This window comes from Pimephales promelas, chromosome 20, assembly GCF_988280905.1.
Source record: "Pimephales promelas chromosome 20, fPimPro1.hap1.1, whole genome shotgun sequence".
Taxonomy (NCBI): Eukaryota; Metazoa; Chordata; class Actinopteri; order Cypriniformes; family Leuciscidae; genus Pimephales; species Pimephales promelas.
This window is the reverse complement of record NC_142788.1, coordinates 28,229,161-28,244,562: the sequence shown is the minus strand read 5'-3', so window position 1 is coordinate 28,244,562 and position 15,402 is coordinate 28,229,161. Positions and strand designations below refer to the sequence as shown.

Genomic DNA, 15,402 nt, shown 5'->3' with positions numbered 1-15,402 from the left:
TTGGTGGCACTTTCCTGGATTGTACGCAATGTTGTACTGATATGCTTGTAACATCACAGCCCACCTTTGCACTCTGGGCGATCCCATTCGAGGAACTGCCTTCGTTTCATTGAACAAATGGATCAAGGGCTTATGATCAGTGCAAATTGTGAATGCATGAGACATGGGACCGGGTCCTGGCCGAGAGAGGGAGATGGTCCTCACTGCGGAACATGAAATCCATGGGGAGGAGTCGGATCCAGATCCAACTCCTCCCACCTTACATACACCTAAACCTACCCAACTCCGCCCCCTGATCCATAAACCCACCCCTAATCCCTAAACCCAACCCTAATCCTACCCATCTCCACCCCTTGGATGGTGATCCGACTCCTCCCCGTGAATCTCATGTTCTGCATTGAGGTGCTACTGGAGAGTTGGGAGTCAGTTGGGAGCCTGCTCAGGGGGATCTAGAGGCGGTGGCGAAGACGGCCGGCTTCTTCAGGCGCCGTCCAGGCTCGCTAGATGCCTCTCAATGGCGACGTGGCTTCTGCTGACCCATAGACAGTAAAAGAAATGGACAGAGCGATCTCATTGGAACTCCATTGAGACGATTGAAGCCTGTTTTTGGTGATTTTTTAGCACTTCCGTCCCTGACGCGCAGACTCAAACAGAGCTTGACTACGTAATGTGATGAGAGCAACCTGTCTGTCTTCTAGTGCCGTGGCATGAGAAATCTGAATCATTCCCTTCCGAAACATGCAGAGGCGGAGAGTGTGTTGAGTGTGTCCATGAGCTAGGAGCAGGAGACACTTTTGCTAGGTATTCTGATTCATTATTTTGCCTTCACGTTTCCCAGATTGCGAACGAGCTTCTCCTCCTGTACATACGGTAATCTCTCTCCTGTGCGAGAGAGAGTCGCGTGGGTATGACGCAATCGTTAGCCTACTTTCACTAAAACTGCTTCTACGGGGCCATAACATAAGCTACAAGGTAATGGAGCTATTTATACACTGTCATGTTTCTTTAGAAATAAATAAAGGACAAATGGGGTCTTCAAACGCCTCAGATGTAAAGTTATTCGCTGTCAAAATGACGCCAAAATGAATGGGAGTCAATGGGAATGCTAACGCAAGTGAAGTTCTGCTACAAGATGTCAGCTCCCGCGAGGCTTCAACTTCCGGTCGATGGATTACCCACTTGTGCTGACCACACGACTCTGTCACACAGTACATAAATTACGGTATAGACAGGAGGAGAAGCTCGTATCAATCAGGGGGACGTGGAGGCATAAAGTCAAGGGAGAAGCCCGTAGAGATTCATAAAGTTGATCCTACCGCTCATGGACAGCTAATACTCACGCTCTCCGTCTCTGAAAGATTCGGAAGGGAATGATTCAGATTCCTCTTGGCACAGCTACTAGAAGACATACAACTGTCAGACAGGTTGCTCACGTCACATCTACGTCATCAAGCTTAGTTTGAGTCTGCACAGTGCGCTCAGCCATCAGGGAGTGAGTGCTTAATTGGCTTCACTTTTCTCCGTTGAAATCTATGGGGTCACTGTGTCCATTTCTTTTACTGTCTATGCTTTTAAGCCTGCATCGGATATCTCACTATGTTCTGAGGGTTGATTTTAAGGGAAGAATAGCACTCACCCTTGCTAAGTTGCCCCTATAATGTTTTGGGACACCCACGAAAACGCACGAAAATGGGGTTTAGGGCAAAAATCTAGGGGAAGGGAAGGTATTGGGACAGGTCCTACTCCTAAGTCCACTTTTTTTTATTCTCTTCTCTTGCTAACTTCCCTCCATCTCTTTCACTTGTTCACTCAGATGAAAATCAAGGGATTTTTTCTTAAAATTTCTTAAAATAAAGATCTTAAAATTTGGGGGATTTTTATTCATTTTGGTGGTCGGGGGCAGACTCTTTTTTTTTTTTTAGCTCAAGCAGAGCTTATGTTATGAGGCCTGTTTCAAGTGAATAGCATAGGCCTGAGCAGGACATACTGACAGTCAGATTGGTGTATTGGCCTCCAGTGTCACGAATAGTCTCAACAAAACTAAGAAACAAGTTTTACATCCACAAAGGTTTATATCCGCATAAAATCTGTGACAAAGTTTACTGAAGATGTTATTTCTGTTTTCTTGATCTGAATATTAAGCAAACAATATAATGTGATGCTTTAACTAAAGGAAAATGAAGTCACAAACCAAATGATTGCAAAATTGTATTTCTTGGAAAATTTGAGCAGAGCGTGTGACTTTTCTGAACTCTCTTATAAAGTTCAATGAGATTCAACTTGATTTGTTTAAGTCAGTTTAATATAATTTAAGTTGAAATGACTTGAACAACCCAATTTGATTATCCACAAGTTTCCGAGGGGCGCTCCTGTAAAAAAAAAGTGGGTGAAACTTCCGGTGACGTGGCGGAAGTAGCATTCCAATGGTATTTTGTGTGTTAGTTAGCGAAGAGGCTAGCTGTTTTTCGGAGAATTATTTTACTATTTAAAGACGCAAATCTTTATGAGAGATGTCGTTACGGAGCTCAGGGACAACATGTGCTGTTCGTGGTTGTATGTATAACCGGACTAAACTAATTTAGTGGCTTAAACGGGATTGTTTTGAACATAAGCTGAAAACGAAATCAGAGTGATCCTGCCAACGACTGTAGTTTCCATCACCTCCCAAAAGACGACGAATCTTCCTGTGTACATTTGTTTAAATTCTTAATGTTCTATAAACTCTATCAGCATGTGATTGGCTGTTCTCTACTGATGTTACACCTAAACTCAGGATCAAAGCCTGTGTTGACAGAATACCAAATGTGCCAGTTAATGTATTCAAGCAGCACATTCACAACTGTCTGTCACCATGCCTTGATGATGAGTATTGATTATTAATAATGTTATTATAATACTCCCAATCAACTACTGCGAACGGTAAAGGTACTGTTATTTCACCCTTTTTAATTTCGTTGAGGTTGTGTTCCCACATCGTTAGCTAGTTTGGATCGCTATAACTTGAATGACTGTCAACTGTTGAATGAACGAGTGTCAAGCATGTCAAATCGCGCTTTGTTTACTTCTAACCGGAAGTCGCGCCCACTTTTGACGCAAGGCCTCATGGGGCGTAGGAAACTTGTGGATACTTTAAAAAATTGATGTGGCAACTGACTTTTAAGTTTAGAAGTTGGAAATCTTACAGTGTACATCACTTCAGTGATTTACATTTCCTATGGTATCTGTTGCATCTGTCATTACGGGTTCAAGCTGAAAGGTTACTTCAGATGTAAAGATCACAAAGCCACTTGAGCTTCCTCTGTGTACATGAGATGAAAGGATCTACAGTAGAGGCGGAGGTTTGAGGGAGGATGTATGTCAACAACAGAACAATCGTCCTACTCTTTTTAATACTCTGATTAAAAACAGTACATTCTTCTAACTTGGTTATTTTAGGTGATCTAATGAACATTTCACATCACAATCATCACATGATGATATGCACGTCTTGAGAAAACAGCAACTGCTTCATGTGACCATGGATGTACAAAGTTCATGAAATTCCAGTAAATTTGATACTAGAGATTGTTGTGGTCATCTGTAGCGGTCGGTGTGCTGTTCTGATCATCATTGTGCACTACAAGGTCCAAATCATCAAGAATTCCGGTAAGTCATGCATCGTTTAACATTTGACTCGGTTACTCGAGTTAAACTGACTTGCATATCTTTTTCCCCTTATGAAAATGCAGAGATTGCATTAATGACTCTTCATACACATCCTCTACTGTAAAAAAAAAAGATCAAAGAAGAAGTTATTTGTAATTATTTTTAAAAGATTTACATAAAATTTCTCGAGTAAAAATTGTTTCAAAGTATTTTTTTTATTTATTTTCAGCATACAACGGGCAAAAACAAAATCATCAACCTTGACAAATAGTATCAGTTTGTGATTGCAGAATGAACATTACTGATGAGAATACAATGGACAGTGACTACTATGACTTGGACTATGAAGACCAGATGTGTCTCAAAGATGAAGTGGTGAAAGTTGGATCCATGCTCATTCCGCTTTTCTTCGCATTAGTGGTTGTGTTAAGCTGCATTGGTAACATCCTTGTTCTGGTCATTCTGGCGCTCTACAAGAACATCAAATCCCTGACCAAAGTGTTCGTCCTCAATTTGGCTCTGTCAAATTTGCTGTTCACTTTTGGACTTCCATTCTGGGCCTCGTACTTCGTCTGGGGTTGGACGTTTGGAGAGATTGGCTGTAAAGCGGTGAAGTTTCTGTTCTATGTTGGCTTTTACAGCAGCGTGTTGTTCTTAACTCTCATGACCATTCAGCGTTACATGGCAGTGGTTCATCCTCTGTCTGACTGGGAGAAATGCAGAGGCTTTTCAGTCGCTCCCTTCATCGTTTGGATCCTGAGCGGAGGGCTTTCACTGCTCGGATCATTTAATAGCACGGTTATACCACATTTAAATAGTACATACTGTGAATATGGCAGTGTTGAAATTAAATCTGGCATTGCTTATTTTCAAAATGCTTTCTTTTGCATTGCATTTCTAATCATGGGTTTTTGCTATGGCAGAATGCTTCAGACAATAACAAAAAAACAGGCCAAAAAGAGACACAAGACTGTAAGACTAACATTTGTTATTGTGCTCGTGTTTTTTATTGGTTGGGCCCCATATAACATTGTTATGTTCTTAAAATCACTGACAGATCAGAATATCCATCCATTCACAGACTGCACAGTAAGCATTAGACTCGACTATGCATATTATGCTTGCAGAATGTTAGCTTTTACACACTGTTGCTTAAACCCAGCCTTTTTATTATTTGTAGATACAAGGTTCTGTAATAACTTGCGAGCAATTCCAAGGAGGGTCATATGTAAAGATTTAAGTCTATGAATAATGCGCTTTGTTTTACTTGGCAAGATAATACTTGAATCGTCAGAAAAAAAAGCATTGAAGAAGAATGAAGAATCTGGCTGCAGATTGGATCAAATCATTATCATCATGGAACATTAAACAGTGCTATTTTTGTGTACAAGCTAGTTTTGAGTTCATGCCAGCTTGAATACACACAAAAAATATGTTCTGAATAAAGTGTTTATGAATTTTTTAATTACTACCACGTGAAATTCCTGTAAAAGGAACCACATGAGAACTGTCTGTGAAAATGCAGATTACGCAGTTTAGTTTTTTTTTGCAATGAAATTAGTGACATTTTGTTCTTTCACGTGACAGAGTGTAAATGTGGTCTGTGGAAGGAAGCACAGCATCATCAATGACCTACATAAACAGGAAAATGGAAGATTTGAGATCATAAACTTTTTTTATGCATTTACTTGTTGATGTTAATAACAAAACAATATTGCAGTCTATACACTTTACATGAGATCCCTGTGACCATAATCATCTTCATATAAACAACATACTTCTACAACTTTTTAAATGAAAATAATCATGACATAAACGCATTTTTTATCAAATTTTTTTTTATCATCTATTTACTGACTTTAATCATCCATATTCAGTCCTGCCGTTGATTCAAAAGCAAGAGCTAGAACTATGCAGCCTTTGAATTGTGCCATTTACTTCTTAACTTGGAAATAAAGTGAATAATACGAACACCGTTAAAAACCAACAGTTTTGAAACGCCCATTAACTGGCAACCCTAAAATATGTTACTAAGGAATTGCTGCAACACAAAAAAAACCATGTAACTTTCGTTGTGAAAATGATTCTTTCATTTCATGTTTGAGGTAAAGAGGAATGGCTAAGTTTTTAGGTTGACACATTTAACCCTCCCATTCATCATAATAACGCTCAAATATCCCCATCCAGTAGCCAGGAGTGCCAAAATTAAGGTAAGAGCTATTATTATTATAAGATAAGATTTTTCTTTATTCTATCTTGTATATTTTTTATTAGGCAAGTATACAACTACAATGAATTCTAACAACAAAATGAACATTATCACAAAGAACATCATGACTGAAGACTAAAGGTTTAGCCTATAGCAGCTAGCTATTGATCTCTATTGTAAATGATCACACAAACTCACCGTAGGGCGACAGTTTGTGTGAATGATTGTTTTCACCAAATGTTTGTATGTACATTTACAGCCTATTGACAACGTTGTCTAAATTTACTACGGAGCCGTTGTTTATGCTCACTGGAAAGCGCGAAGCTAACGTTATCTTGCTATGGGCTATATGCACGCATAAATTCCGCATTTGACGCAAGGATGCTCGTCCATTTCCGGTTGTGGAGATTAAAGCGGAGGAAAACCGAGGAAAACGGGATTATGGCAGAGTCTTCAAAATTTACTGTCCTCCAGTCTTTGAAATGAAACGTACATACGTTTAGATGTAATTTTATATAGTTATATTTATTTAATATAATTTAAAAAAGAAGCATAAACACAACGAGGGGTGTCTGTTTTATCTGTTTTTGTGACTAACGTTTCTTTAGTATAAGCATGGAGTATAAAATTCAATATAAATTCTCGGTATCCACAAGTTTCCGAGGGGCGCTCCTGTAAAAAATAAAGTGGGTGAAACTTCCGGTGACGTGGCGGAAGTAGCATTCCAATGGTATTTTGTGTGTTAGTTAGCGAAGAGGCTAGCTGTTTTTCGGAGAATTATTTTACTATTTAAAGACGCAAATCTTTATGAGAGATGTCGTTACGGAGCTCAGGGACAACATGTGCTGTTCACGGTTGTATGTATAACCGGACTAAACTAATTTAGTGGCTTAAACGGGATTGTTTTGAACATAAGCTGAAAACGAAATCAGAGTGATCCTGCCAACGACTGTAGTTTCCATCACCTCCCAAAAGACGATGAATCTTCCTGTGTACATTTGTTTAAATTCTTAATATTTTATAAACTCTATCAGCATGTGATTGGCTGTTCGCTACTGATGTTACACCTAAACTCAGGATTAAAGCCTGTGTTGAAAGAATACCAAATGTGGCAGTAATGTATTCAAGCAGCACATTCATTTATAATTTTGAATAAACTCCAAAGCACAATGACTAAGTGTGTGTTTTTTATTTTAATTGTTTGTCAGCTCGCACAACTGTCTGTCACCATGCCTTGATGAGTATTGATAATTAATAATGTTATTATAATACTGCCAATCAACTACTGCGGAGGGTAAAGGTACTGTTATTTCACCCTTTTGAATTTCGTTGAGGTTGTGTTCCCACATCGTTAGCTAGTTTGGATCGCTATAACTTGAATGACTGTCAACTGTTGAATGAACGAGTATCAAGCATGTCAAATCGTGCTTTGTTTACTTCCAACCGGAAGTCGCGCCCACTTTTGACGCAAGGCCTCATGGGGCGTAGGAAACTTGTGGATTGCATTGGACCCTACGATCGGCGGAAGTTATCGAGCATCCCGAATGCTTCACCGGAAATACCGCCGTGCATAGAGCCCATTATTGCATCCTAGTAGCCCGTAAAGGCCAATTTATACTTCTGCGTCGAGGGTACGCCGTAGTGTACGGCGTTGGCTACGCACGTAGGCGACACCGTTGTGAGCATTTATACTTCTGCGTTCAGGTCTTGGTTGCTCTGCAGTACTGCTCCGAAACGCTAGTTGGCGGCGGAGAGTTTTAATGTTCCACTGTGTTTAGATTCCTCGCGGCTAGGTTACTACGAGTGAAAGAGAGCTGATCATGTTGGAATTGGAGCTTATTAAGATGGAAAAACAGTTCACTTTAGTGAAATTACTAAAACTGAAAGGCAGAAATGAGAGAAGACTTCGGAGGAGATGAAACTTGTGGAAATCATAGACAGTGGTGGAAATGCGTGAGAAGGTACGTGCGGAAATGCGTAGGAGGAAATGCGATGCTACCAAGCCGACCAATCACCGATCTTGCGGTCCGCGTCGTCGCGACGTATAGTTACATTTTTGAGGAGGTGCGCGTCAGGCGACGGCGAAGGGTACGCGGTATGGGACGCGTCTGTGCGTATACTACGCCGTACCTACTGCGCGCACCCTACGCAGAAGTATAAAGGCCAATTTATACTTCTGCGTCGAGGGTACGCCGTAATGTGCGGCGTTGGCTACGCACGTAGGCGACGCCGTTATGAGCATTTATACTTCTGCGTTCAGGTCTTGGTTGCTCTGCAGTACTGCTCCGAAACGCTAGTTGGCGGCGGAGAGTTTTAATGTGTTTAGATTCCTCACGGCTAGGTTACTACAAGCAATAGCGATTGAAAGAGAGCTGATCATGTTGGAGTTGGAGCTTATTGAGGTGGAAAACATTTCACTTTAGTGAAATTACTAAAACTGAAAGGCAGAAATGAGAGAAGACGTCGGAGGAGATGAAACTTGTGGAAATCATAGACAGTGGTGGAAATGTGTGAGAAGGTACGTGCGGAAATGCGTAGGAGGAAATGCGATGATACCAAGCCGACCAATCACCGATCTTGCGGTCCGCGGCGTCACGACGTGTAGTTACATTTTTGAGGAGGTGCGCGTCAGGCGACGGCGAAGGGTACGCGGCATGGGACGCGTCTGTGCATATGCTACGCCGTACCTACTGCGCGCACCCTACGCAGAAGTATAAATTGGCCTTTAATTGGCCTTAACGCCAAAGTTGGCGGTTGTATGCACATGCCCCGCCCCTCCAGCTGGAAATCCAATCGTCTGCTTTTAACAGTCAAGCCGGGAAACATCTAAGCCTATCGTTTGGTTCTACTGACGCATGCGCATAGTTGATGTCTGCGACAGAGGAGACGAGAATCTTTGCGCATGCGTAGTAAACGCATAACCTGGGGGGAAAAGACCTTTTAAACCTTATTTTGGGGCAAAGTCATCAAACTTTTTCAGCGATTTTTATCATATTTTACTGCTGTTTCTATACATGCAGTTTTTATGTCCCGGTGACCAGTGAAAGTGCAGTTCTGACTCTGCCTATTCATTTCAAAGGAGCCTGGTCTTGTTAGTCCGAAATAGATGTTAGTCCAAGATGGCGGCTGAGTGGCACTACTTGCCTAAAAGGACTTTGGCAACACTCAGACGGTTTTACACCATTTATTTGAAAATTAAAACACTTCATACCCAAATGTTAAAAAATTTACTCGAATCAATGAACAGCATTTATGAAGCTCAATTCTTACAGATCATTAACTAAAAAAAGTTGTTTTAGTGTTTAGTTACCCTTTAAGCGAGAAAGTGCTGTTCGTCGTAAATGTGCTTTTTTAAAACTAAAAACAGACAAATTATAATATAAAGATTAATTATAATATATTTTATAATTTATCTGTTTTTAAAACAATTTTAAACAAGCACATTTCCAGCCAAACTACTCTCTCTCTCTCCCTCTATTTATATATATTTGATTATAATATAATATGTTTATGAAAATTGAGTGAACATTTCTTCTGTACTATTTTTATTTTTTTTAAAAGAAAGAGGAAGTTTCCCCATCAGTAACCTATAAATTCTGAAAAGGTAAACCTCTTCCACATTTGATCTGCTCAGCTGTCTTGACGACACAACACAAAAATAAAGGGGACAAAGCTTTTATTTCCTATCAACTAAGTTTGATTTAGTTGGAGAAGAGACAGTGGAAAGAGCAGGTAAGGACTAAACGTCATGATGTATTTAATATTTTCACACTGGAATAAATTTAGCTAAACTGATTCATGTGATTTTCTTCTGTTCTTTTGTCCTAATGAAAAGACATGAATATTTTATTAAAGTTTGAGTGTGTTTCCCTCAGAAAAAGAACGGAACCTGGACAAATCTGATCTGACTGAAGAAGTCGCTGATGTTGCAGAACAACATGACTGAAGAGGAAACTATGGACCCTGACTACTATGATACAGACTACGGAGACCAATTGTGTCGCAAAGACGAAGTGGTGAAAGTTGGATCCATTATTATTCCAGTCATTTTCTCATTAGTGGTCGTGTTAAGCTGCATTGGTAACATCCTTGTTCTGGTCATTCTGGCACTTTATGAGAGTCTCAAGTCTCTGACCAACGTGTTCATCCTCAATTTGGCTCTGTCAGATCTGCTGTTCACTTTTGGACTTCCATTCTGGACCTCGTACTTCGTCTGGGGTTGGACGTTTGGAGAGATTGGCTGTAAAGCGGTGAAGTTTCTGTTCTATGTTGGCTTTTACAGCAGCGTGTTGTTCTTAACTCTCATGACCATTCAGCGTTACATGGCAGTGGTTCATCCTCTGTCTGACTGGGAGAAATGCAGAGGCTTTTCAGTCGCTCCCTTCATCGTTTGGATCCTGAGCGGAGGGCTTTCACTGCTCGGATCATTTAATAGCACGGTTATACCACATTTAAATAGTACATACTGTGAATATGGCAGTGTTGGAATTAAATCTGGCATTGCTTATTTTCAAAATGCTTTTTTCTTCTTTGCATTTCTAATCATGGGTTTTTGCTATGGCAGAATGCTTCGGACAATAGCAAAATCTCGGACCAATAAGAAACACAAGACTGTTAGACTAATATTCTGCATTGCACTGGTGTTCTTTATTGGTTGGGCCCCATATAACATTGTTATGTTCTTAAAATCATTGACAGATCAGAATATCCATCCATTCACAGACTGCACAGTAAGCATTAGGCTCGACTATGCATATTATGCTTGCAGAATGTTAGCTTTTACACACTGTTGCTTGAACCCTGTGCTTTACGTTTTTATTGGCGTAAAGTTCAGGAATCATCTAAAATTGATCCTGCAGAAGATCTTTAAAAAAAAAAAAAAACTCGATTTCAGTCAAGCCAGATTGGCAAAAAACATATCGCAGGGTTCAATGTACTAAGAGAAAACTCAAGTACTTTTAGCGAATGCTATCAACCAACAATGAGTTCTAAAATGCTGTGAATGTGTGAATGATGTACATGTACTCTTAAAAATAAAGTTTCCAACATGAGATGCCATTGCACAGATGCCATAGAAGAACCACTTTCAGTTCCCCAACTTGCCCAAAATACCTTTCAGCGATCAGACTTACAAGAACCTATTTTTTATTATTCTGAAGAATATTTTAGGAACATAAAGAACCTTTTTTCTATTATAAAGAACATTTCAATGGAAAGGTTTCATTGATGTTAAAGGTTCTTCATGGAACTGATAAAAAAACTAATTTTTTTTAAGAGTGTATAGATTCATTGCACAGCTTCTGCCAATATCATTACAGCTGTTTAATATGCACGATTAAATTTCAAAAAATGAATTACATGTTGCTACTTGGCAGGAAAATTCCTCTCTCTCTATCAAGCAGCAAAAGCATTAAGTTTTGAGAAAATCATGTTTTAAATTCTCTGTTCTTCTTCATTCAAGGTCTTATAAAAAATAACTGGAAGTATGTACTTGAAGAACCAATGACAAATGTTCAATTTTCCTTCGCTATTAAAGCAGAGATCATTTTCATATGAAATTAACTTATATCTATATATACCTTTTACATAATTTCTTTAATATTTTTTTTACTGCTTGTATGGTATAAATTAAATGAATAATGTACAGTAAAAGTACAAAGTGAGCATAAAGCATGAGTCCACTTTCTTAAGTATCTGCCCCTCACTCTTATAAATAAAGGTCCTTTATTGGCATCTATAGTGACATGAACCTTTCCATTACACATTCTTGATAGTGAAAAAAGTTTTTTTTTTGTTTTGTTCTTAACACCATGTAAAAACAGTCCAATAAATGTTCACTGAAAGGTTCGAGGAACCAAAAATGGTCTTCTATGGCTAAAACATTTTTATTTATTTTTTATATTAAAGTGTGTGGCCAGTTTCAAAATGGACACTTATTATTTATCATTGTCACAGGACAAATTGACAATCAGAAAGTGAATTACTGTCAAATTATACACAGCAAAAATATCACATCCAGTTTCACATCCACACTCAGGTTCATTACCTCAAATTCTGTTTATTAAACATGTTTTCTCTTCTCTAGAAAAGAAAGAAAAGGAAGGAAGATATGTCTAAAATGTAAAATAAAGCATGCTGTTAGTTTTACTTGATTACTTTATCTGTTAGTTTTAGCAGTCTTACTTTATTAATCTAAATACAATTAAAACAAAACTTTCTGGCACAGAAGAACTAAAAACAACATAACATTTAAGACAGACAAACAACTGAACAGAGGATTTAAATACAACGACAAATAAGGAGCTAAATGAAACACAGATGAACACAATGGGTTGCTAAAAAAACAAATGATCACACATTAGGAAACTGTCAAGTTTTAGTGTTTGGTTTAAACATAGGGACAAGGAACACAAAAACTAAACCAAAAGTAGAACAAAAACGTCCCATTTACTCCCCCTCAACAAAAGTTGACTCCTGATGCCATAAACAGAAACAAAGTACATTGGGCAATGGGAGAAAGAGTGCACGGGAGAATGGGAGGAATGAGGGAAAGACCATCATGGGACAAACTAGTTTCCACAACAAAGTTCACGATAAATCTTTTCATCAGGACCTGATAGTTTGATAGTAGTAATAGTTTACAGATAGTCAAGTCAAAGTTAGTCGCGGACGTGGAGCTCTCAGCATCTTGAAAGATGTTGATCTTCATTCTCGTTCCTCTTTTTGTCTCAAAGTCTGCTTGCCATGGTCCAAAATGTTTGAACAAAACAACAACAGCGTGAGCGTCCTGCCAAGCATAACTGGCATAACCCAGTTGTCCACGTCTGTTGCCATGGTTACGGTGGCAGTATGAGCGGAAACCGATGGTAACGCGGATATGACGCCATTGACCAGACTCCTCACCCCTGCTCACACGCCCCGCTTCCTTGGTTAAAAATCGCAATTTTCTCACGATTTACAAATAATTGGAAACATTGGGGATATTGTAAGTAATCAACTAAACAAAATATAAAACGTTGGCCTGGTGGTTTTTAGATATTTTGCTGCAAAAATCCTACATAGTTTACCTTTAATTTAATGTTGGCATTGCTTATTTTCAAAATGCTTTCTTCCAAATTGCATTTCTATTCATGGGTTTTTGCTATGGCAGAATGCTTTGGACGCTAACAAAATCATTGTTTCATACATATTGAATAAGTTCATATCATTGAATTAATTAAATGTAAAACATTTGATTGTGATTTCAATCATAACTCTCTACAATAATCTAAAAAGATGAAGGCATAATCTAATACCCCATATGATCTTAATCAAAAATTCCACATTAAACAAAAGCTTGATAGACATCATCTGTGGCACGTTATTTGATAGCCTGAAAATTTCCAGATGCCCATTTTAGGCAGTAGCACCTCAATGCAGCACATGAGATCCACGGGGAGGAGTCGGATCAAGATCCAAGGGGTGGAGATGGGTAGGATTAGGGTTGGGTTTAGGGATCAGGGGGCGGAGTTGGGTAGGTTTAGGTGTATGTAAGGTGGGAGGAGTTAGATCTGGATCCGACTCCTCCCCGTGGATTTCATGTTCTGCGGTGAGAACCATCTCATTTTAGGGGGGAAAACCCAAGTAAACCTCAGAAAGATCACCAGTTTCACACTGGAACCATATAAAACACTGGTGGATCTAAACATCACGTTGTTCCACATGCAAAAGTTTAATCTAGGCCAGCAAAATGTCAGAATATTACAACCGCAGCCCTAATTTACCGAGATAACCTAATTTGTAACAGACACATGCACACTAGGAACACAAAACAGTCTTAAGTCATGTCCAGATAAAAAGTTTTATTGATTTTTATCATTTGTACATGCATATAGATCGACTCGGTAGGGACAAAACGCTTCGGTTTTTTTAAAGTGGTACTCAGTGTTGTTGATTAGGTCTAGGGCACATGGGTGCTTTATGATAAGTGCTCTATAAATAAGTCTTCACTGACAAATCTGTCTCAGTAAACAAGTTGTGCTCGTTTTAAACCTTCACCCACCATTCTGCTAACAGACTTTGTGCAACATTCACATATCGTTTTTTAGTGTTTGCATATCAAGATTGACAGTTTCAAGATATTTAATTGATCCCTGCTTCTTTTTTTTTCTTTTTTTTGCATGGTGTCCACTGACAATCCACTGATACTGATCACAACAAAAACAGAGATAGTCTTTTGTTGTTCACAAGAGAAATCGCTTCATAATATGTCCTATATAGGATACTTGGTTTTCCATGAGCCCTATGACATATTGATTACTTGTATCTCATAGGGCTGGGATGGAAACAGCAGCACTTACAGGACTGTACCGACAGCATGTGTTACGAGCCTATTTTTCAAAAAAAAAAAAAAAACTAAAACGAATCAGCCCTTTAACGACAGCTCTACACACAAATCCTCAAAACTTCACTTCATCTGATAAGGCAGAGGAAAGACCAGTAGCAGCATTTCAGATTTAAAGAGATTCTGCTTATTTATTACGTTATGATTACATTCGATATCTCGTATGGGTTCTACCGATTAAATAGACGTAACCTCTCATATACGCGCAAGTCTCTACAGTATATTACAAATTGCTTTCGGGTGTCTGTGATTAATGCTACACAAAACAACATGGCAAGCAAACCATCAGCTGGGTGAATCTCACAAAAACACATCCAGGTCACATTTCAAACTAAAATCTAATGGGGGGAAAATAAATACAATTTGTTTTATTTAAATCAGCATTGATTAAAGGCAGTAGAACAGTTACCATGGTATATAACTTCACAATTTAGAAATGTTTTGCATGATTTGCTTAATTTTAACGAAATATGAAAAATTTTAAGTTAAATACATAATGGATATGTTCCTGATAAGTTGCATGAGATTCAAATCATCCAACCACATTAGGAAGAAACTAAAAATCAAGGATGAAAGCTTTGCTTCGCTCGGACTGCGCAGAGGGCCGTACGTTGGAGTGGAATGAGACGCAATTCAAGAGGCAAAAATCTGTTCAAGCTTTACAAAGAGGGCAGAAAATAAGTTCTCTTCACTTGAACATTAATTATAAAACTAAGCAGAGAGTTCAGCCACTCGAATGCTGGCATAACGAGAGCAAAACTACGAGGTTTCGCCATAAATCTAGGCAAACACAAACATCATTCTCTCGTCACACATTCCTTATGGTTAGCACTTCACAGGAGCTTCCACGACAGCGGCGACACGTTTCTTCAAGTACTAAATGTGCCTTCACAGTCACCACGACTCCCCAAACGATGGAAGATGTGGTTCCTGGAAGCGTACCACTTCAGTTTGGGGAGACAGGAACTGATAACAGGAAGGAGAAGCCAAGAGACCGGTCTCAGCTGCGAGGACGCGTTTCGTTTTCGGAAATTCTCTTTTTAGGTATCTAAGGGTCAGATGGAGGGAAGTACAGCGAAGGGTCTCCCTCTGACTCTATTTCCTGTGTTGCAGGTTGTACTTGCACAATTATAAATGTTCATATATCTATAAAGAGGAAAAAAAA

The 15,402-nt window shown here is 39.1% G+C and overlaps 3 protein-coding genes across 12 annotated transcripts in view; 2 read left to right on the top strand and 1 right to left on the bottom strand.

Moving 5' to 3' along the window:
- Positions 1-3,204: 3,204 nt before the first annotated feature.
- LOC120463447 (chemokine XC receptor 1) lies at positions 3,205-9,586 on the top strand. Its single transcript, XM_039652560.2, has 3 exons — positions 3,205-3,645; positions 3,875-5,855; positions 9,416-9,586. Exon 2 carries the CDS (start codon positions 3,937-3,939, stop codon positions 4,891-4,893), a length of 957 nt encoding a protein of 318 aa, XP_039508494.1. The 5' UTR covers positions 3,205-3,645; positions 3,875-3,936; the 3' UTR covers positions 4,894-5,855; positions 9,416-9,586.
- Positions 5,768-11,699, top strand: LOC120463446 (chemokine XC receptor 1). Of its 2 annotated transcripts, none has more exons than XM_039652559.2 (2): positions 5,768-5,855; positions 9,730-11,699. In XM_039652559.2, exon 2 carries the CDS (start codon positions 9,778-9,780, stop codon positions 10,792-10,794), a length of 1,017 nt encoding a protein of 338 aa, XP_039508493.1. In that variant the 5' UTR covers positions 5,768-5,855; positions 9,730-9,777; the 3' UTR covers positions 10,795-11,699. The 2 variants fall into 2 exon arrangements, with proteins under 2 accessions (XP_039508493.1, XP_088980884.1); XM_089124758.1 differs by lacking the exon at positions 5,768-5,855 and adding an exon at positions 9,496-9,586.
- A 1,981-nt stretch (positions 11,700-13,680) lies between these two features.
- Positions 13,681-15,402, bottom strand: part of map7b (microtubule-associated protein 7b) — a 33,128-nt gene continuing 31,406 nt past the window's right edge. For 8 of the 9 annotated variants that reach the window (XM_039652614.2, XM_089124751.1, XM_089124755.1 and 5 more), the window contains one exon: positions 13,681-15,383. The gene's annotated coding sequence lies outside the window, so the exon portion shown is untranslated. The remainder of the gene's footprint in view (positions 15,384-15,402) is intronic. The other variant, XM_089124752.1, reaches the window with a different exon arrangement.

Excerpts from the sequence above, each read along its gene's own strand:
- LOC120463447 (XM_039652560.2), top strand. The coding sequence starts at position 3,937 with ATGAACATTACTGATGAGAATACAATGGACAGTGACTACTATGACTTG.
- LOC120463446 (XM_039652559.2), top strand. The coding sequence starts at position 9,778 with ATGTTGCAGAACAACATGACTGAAGAGGAAACTATGGACCCTGACTAC.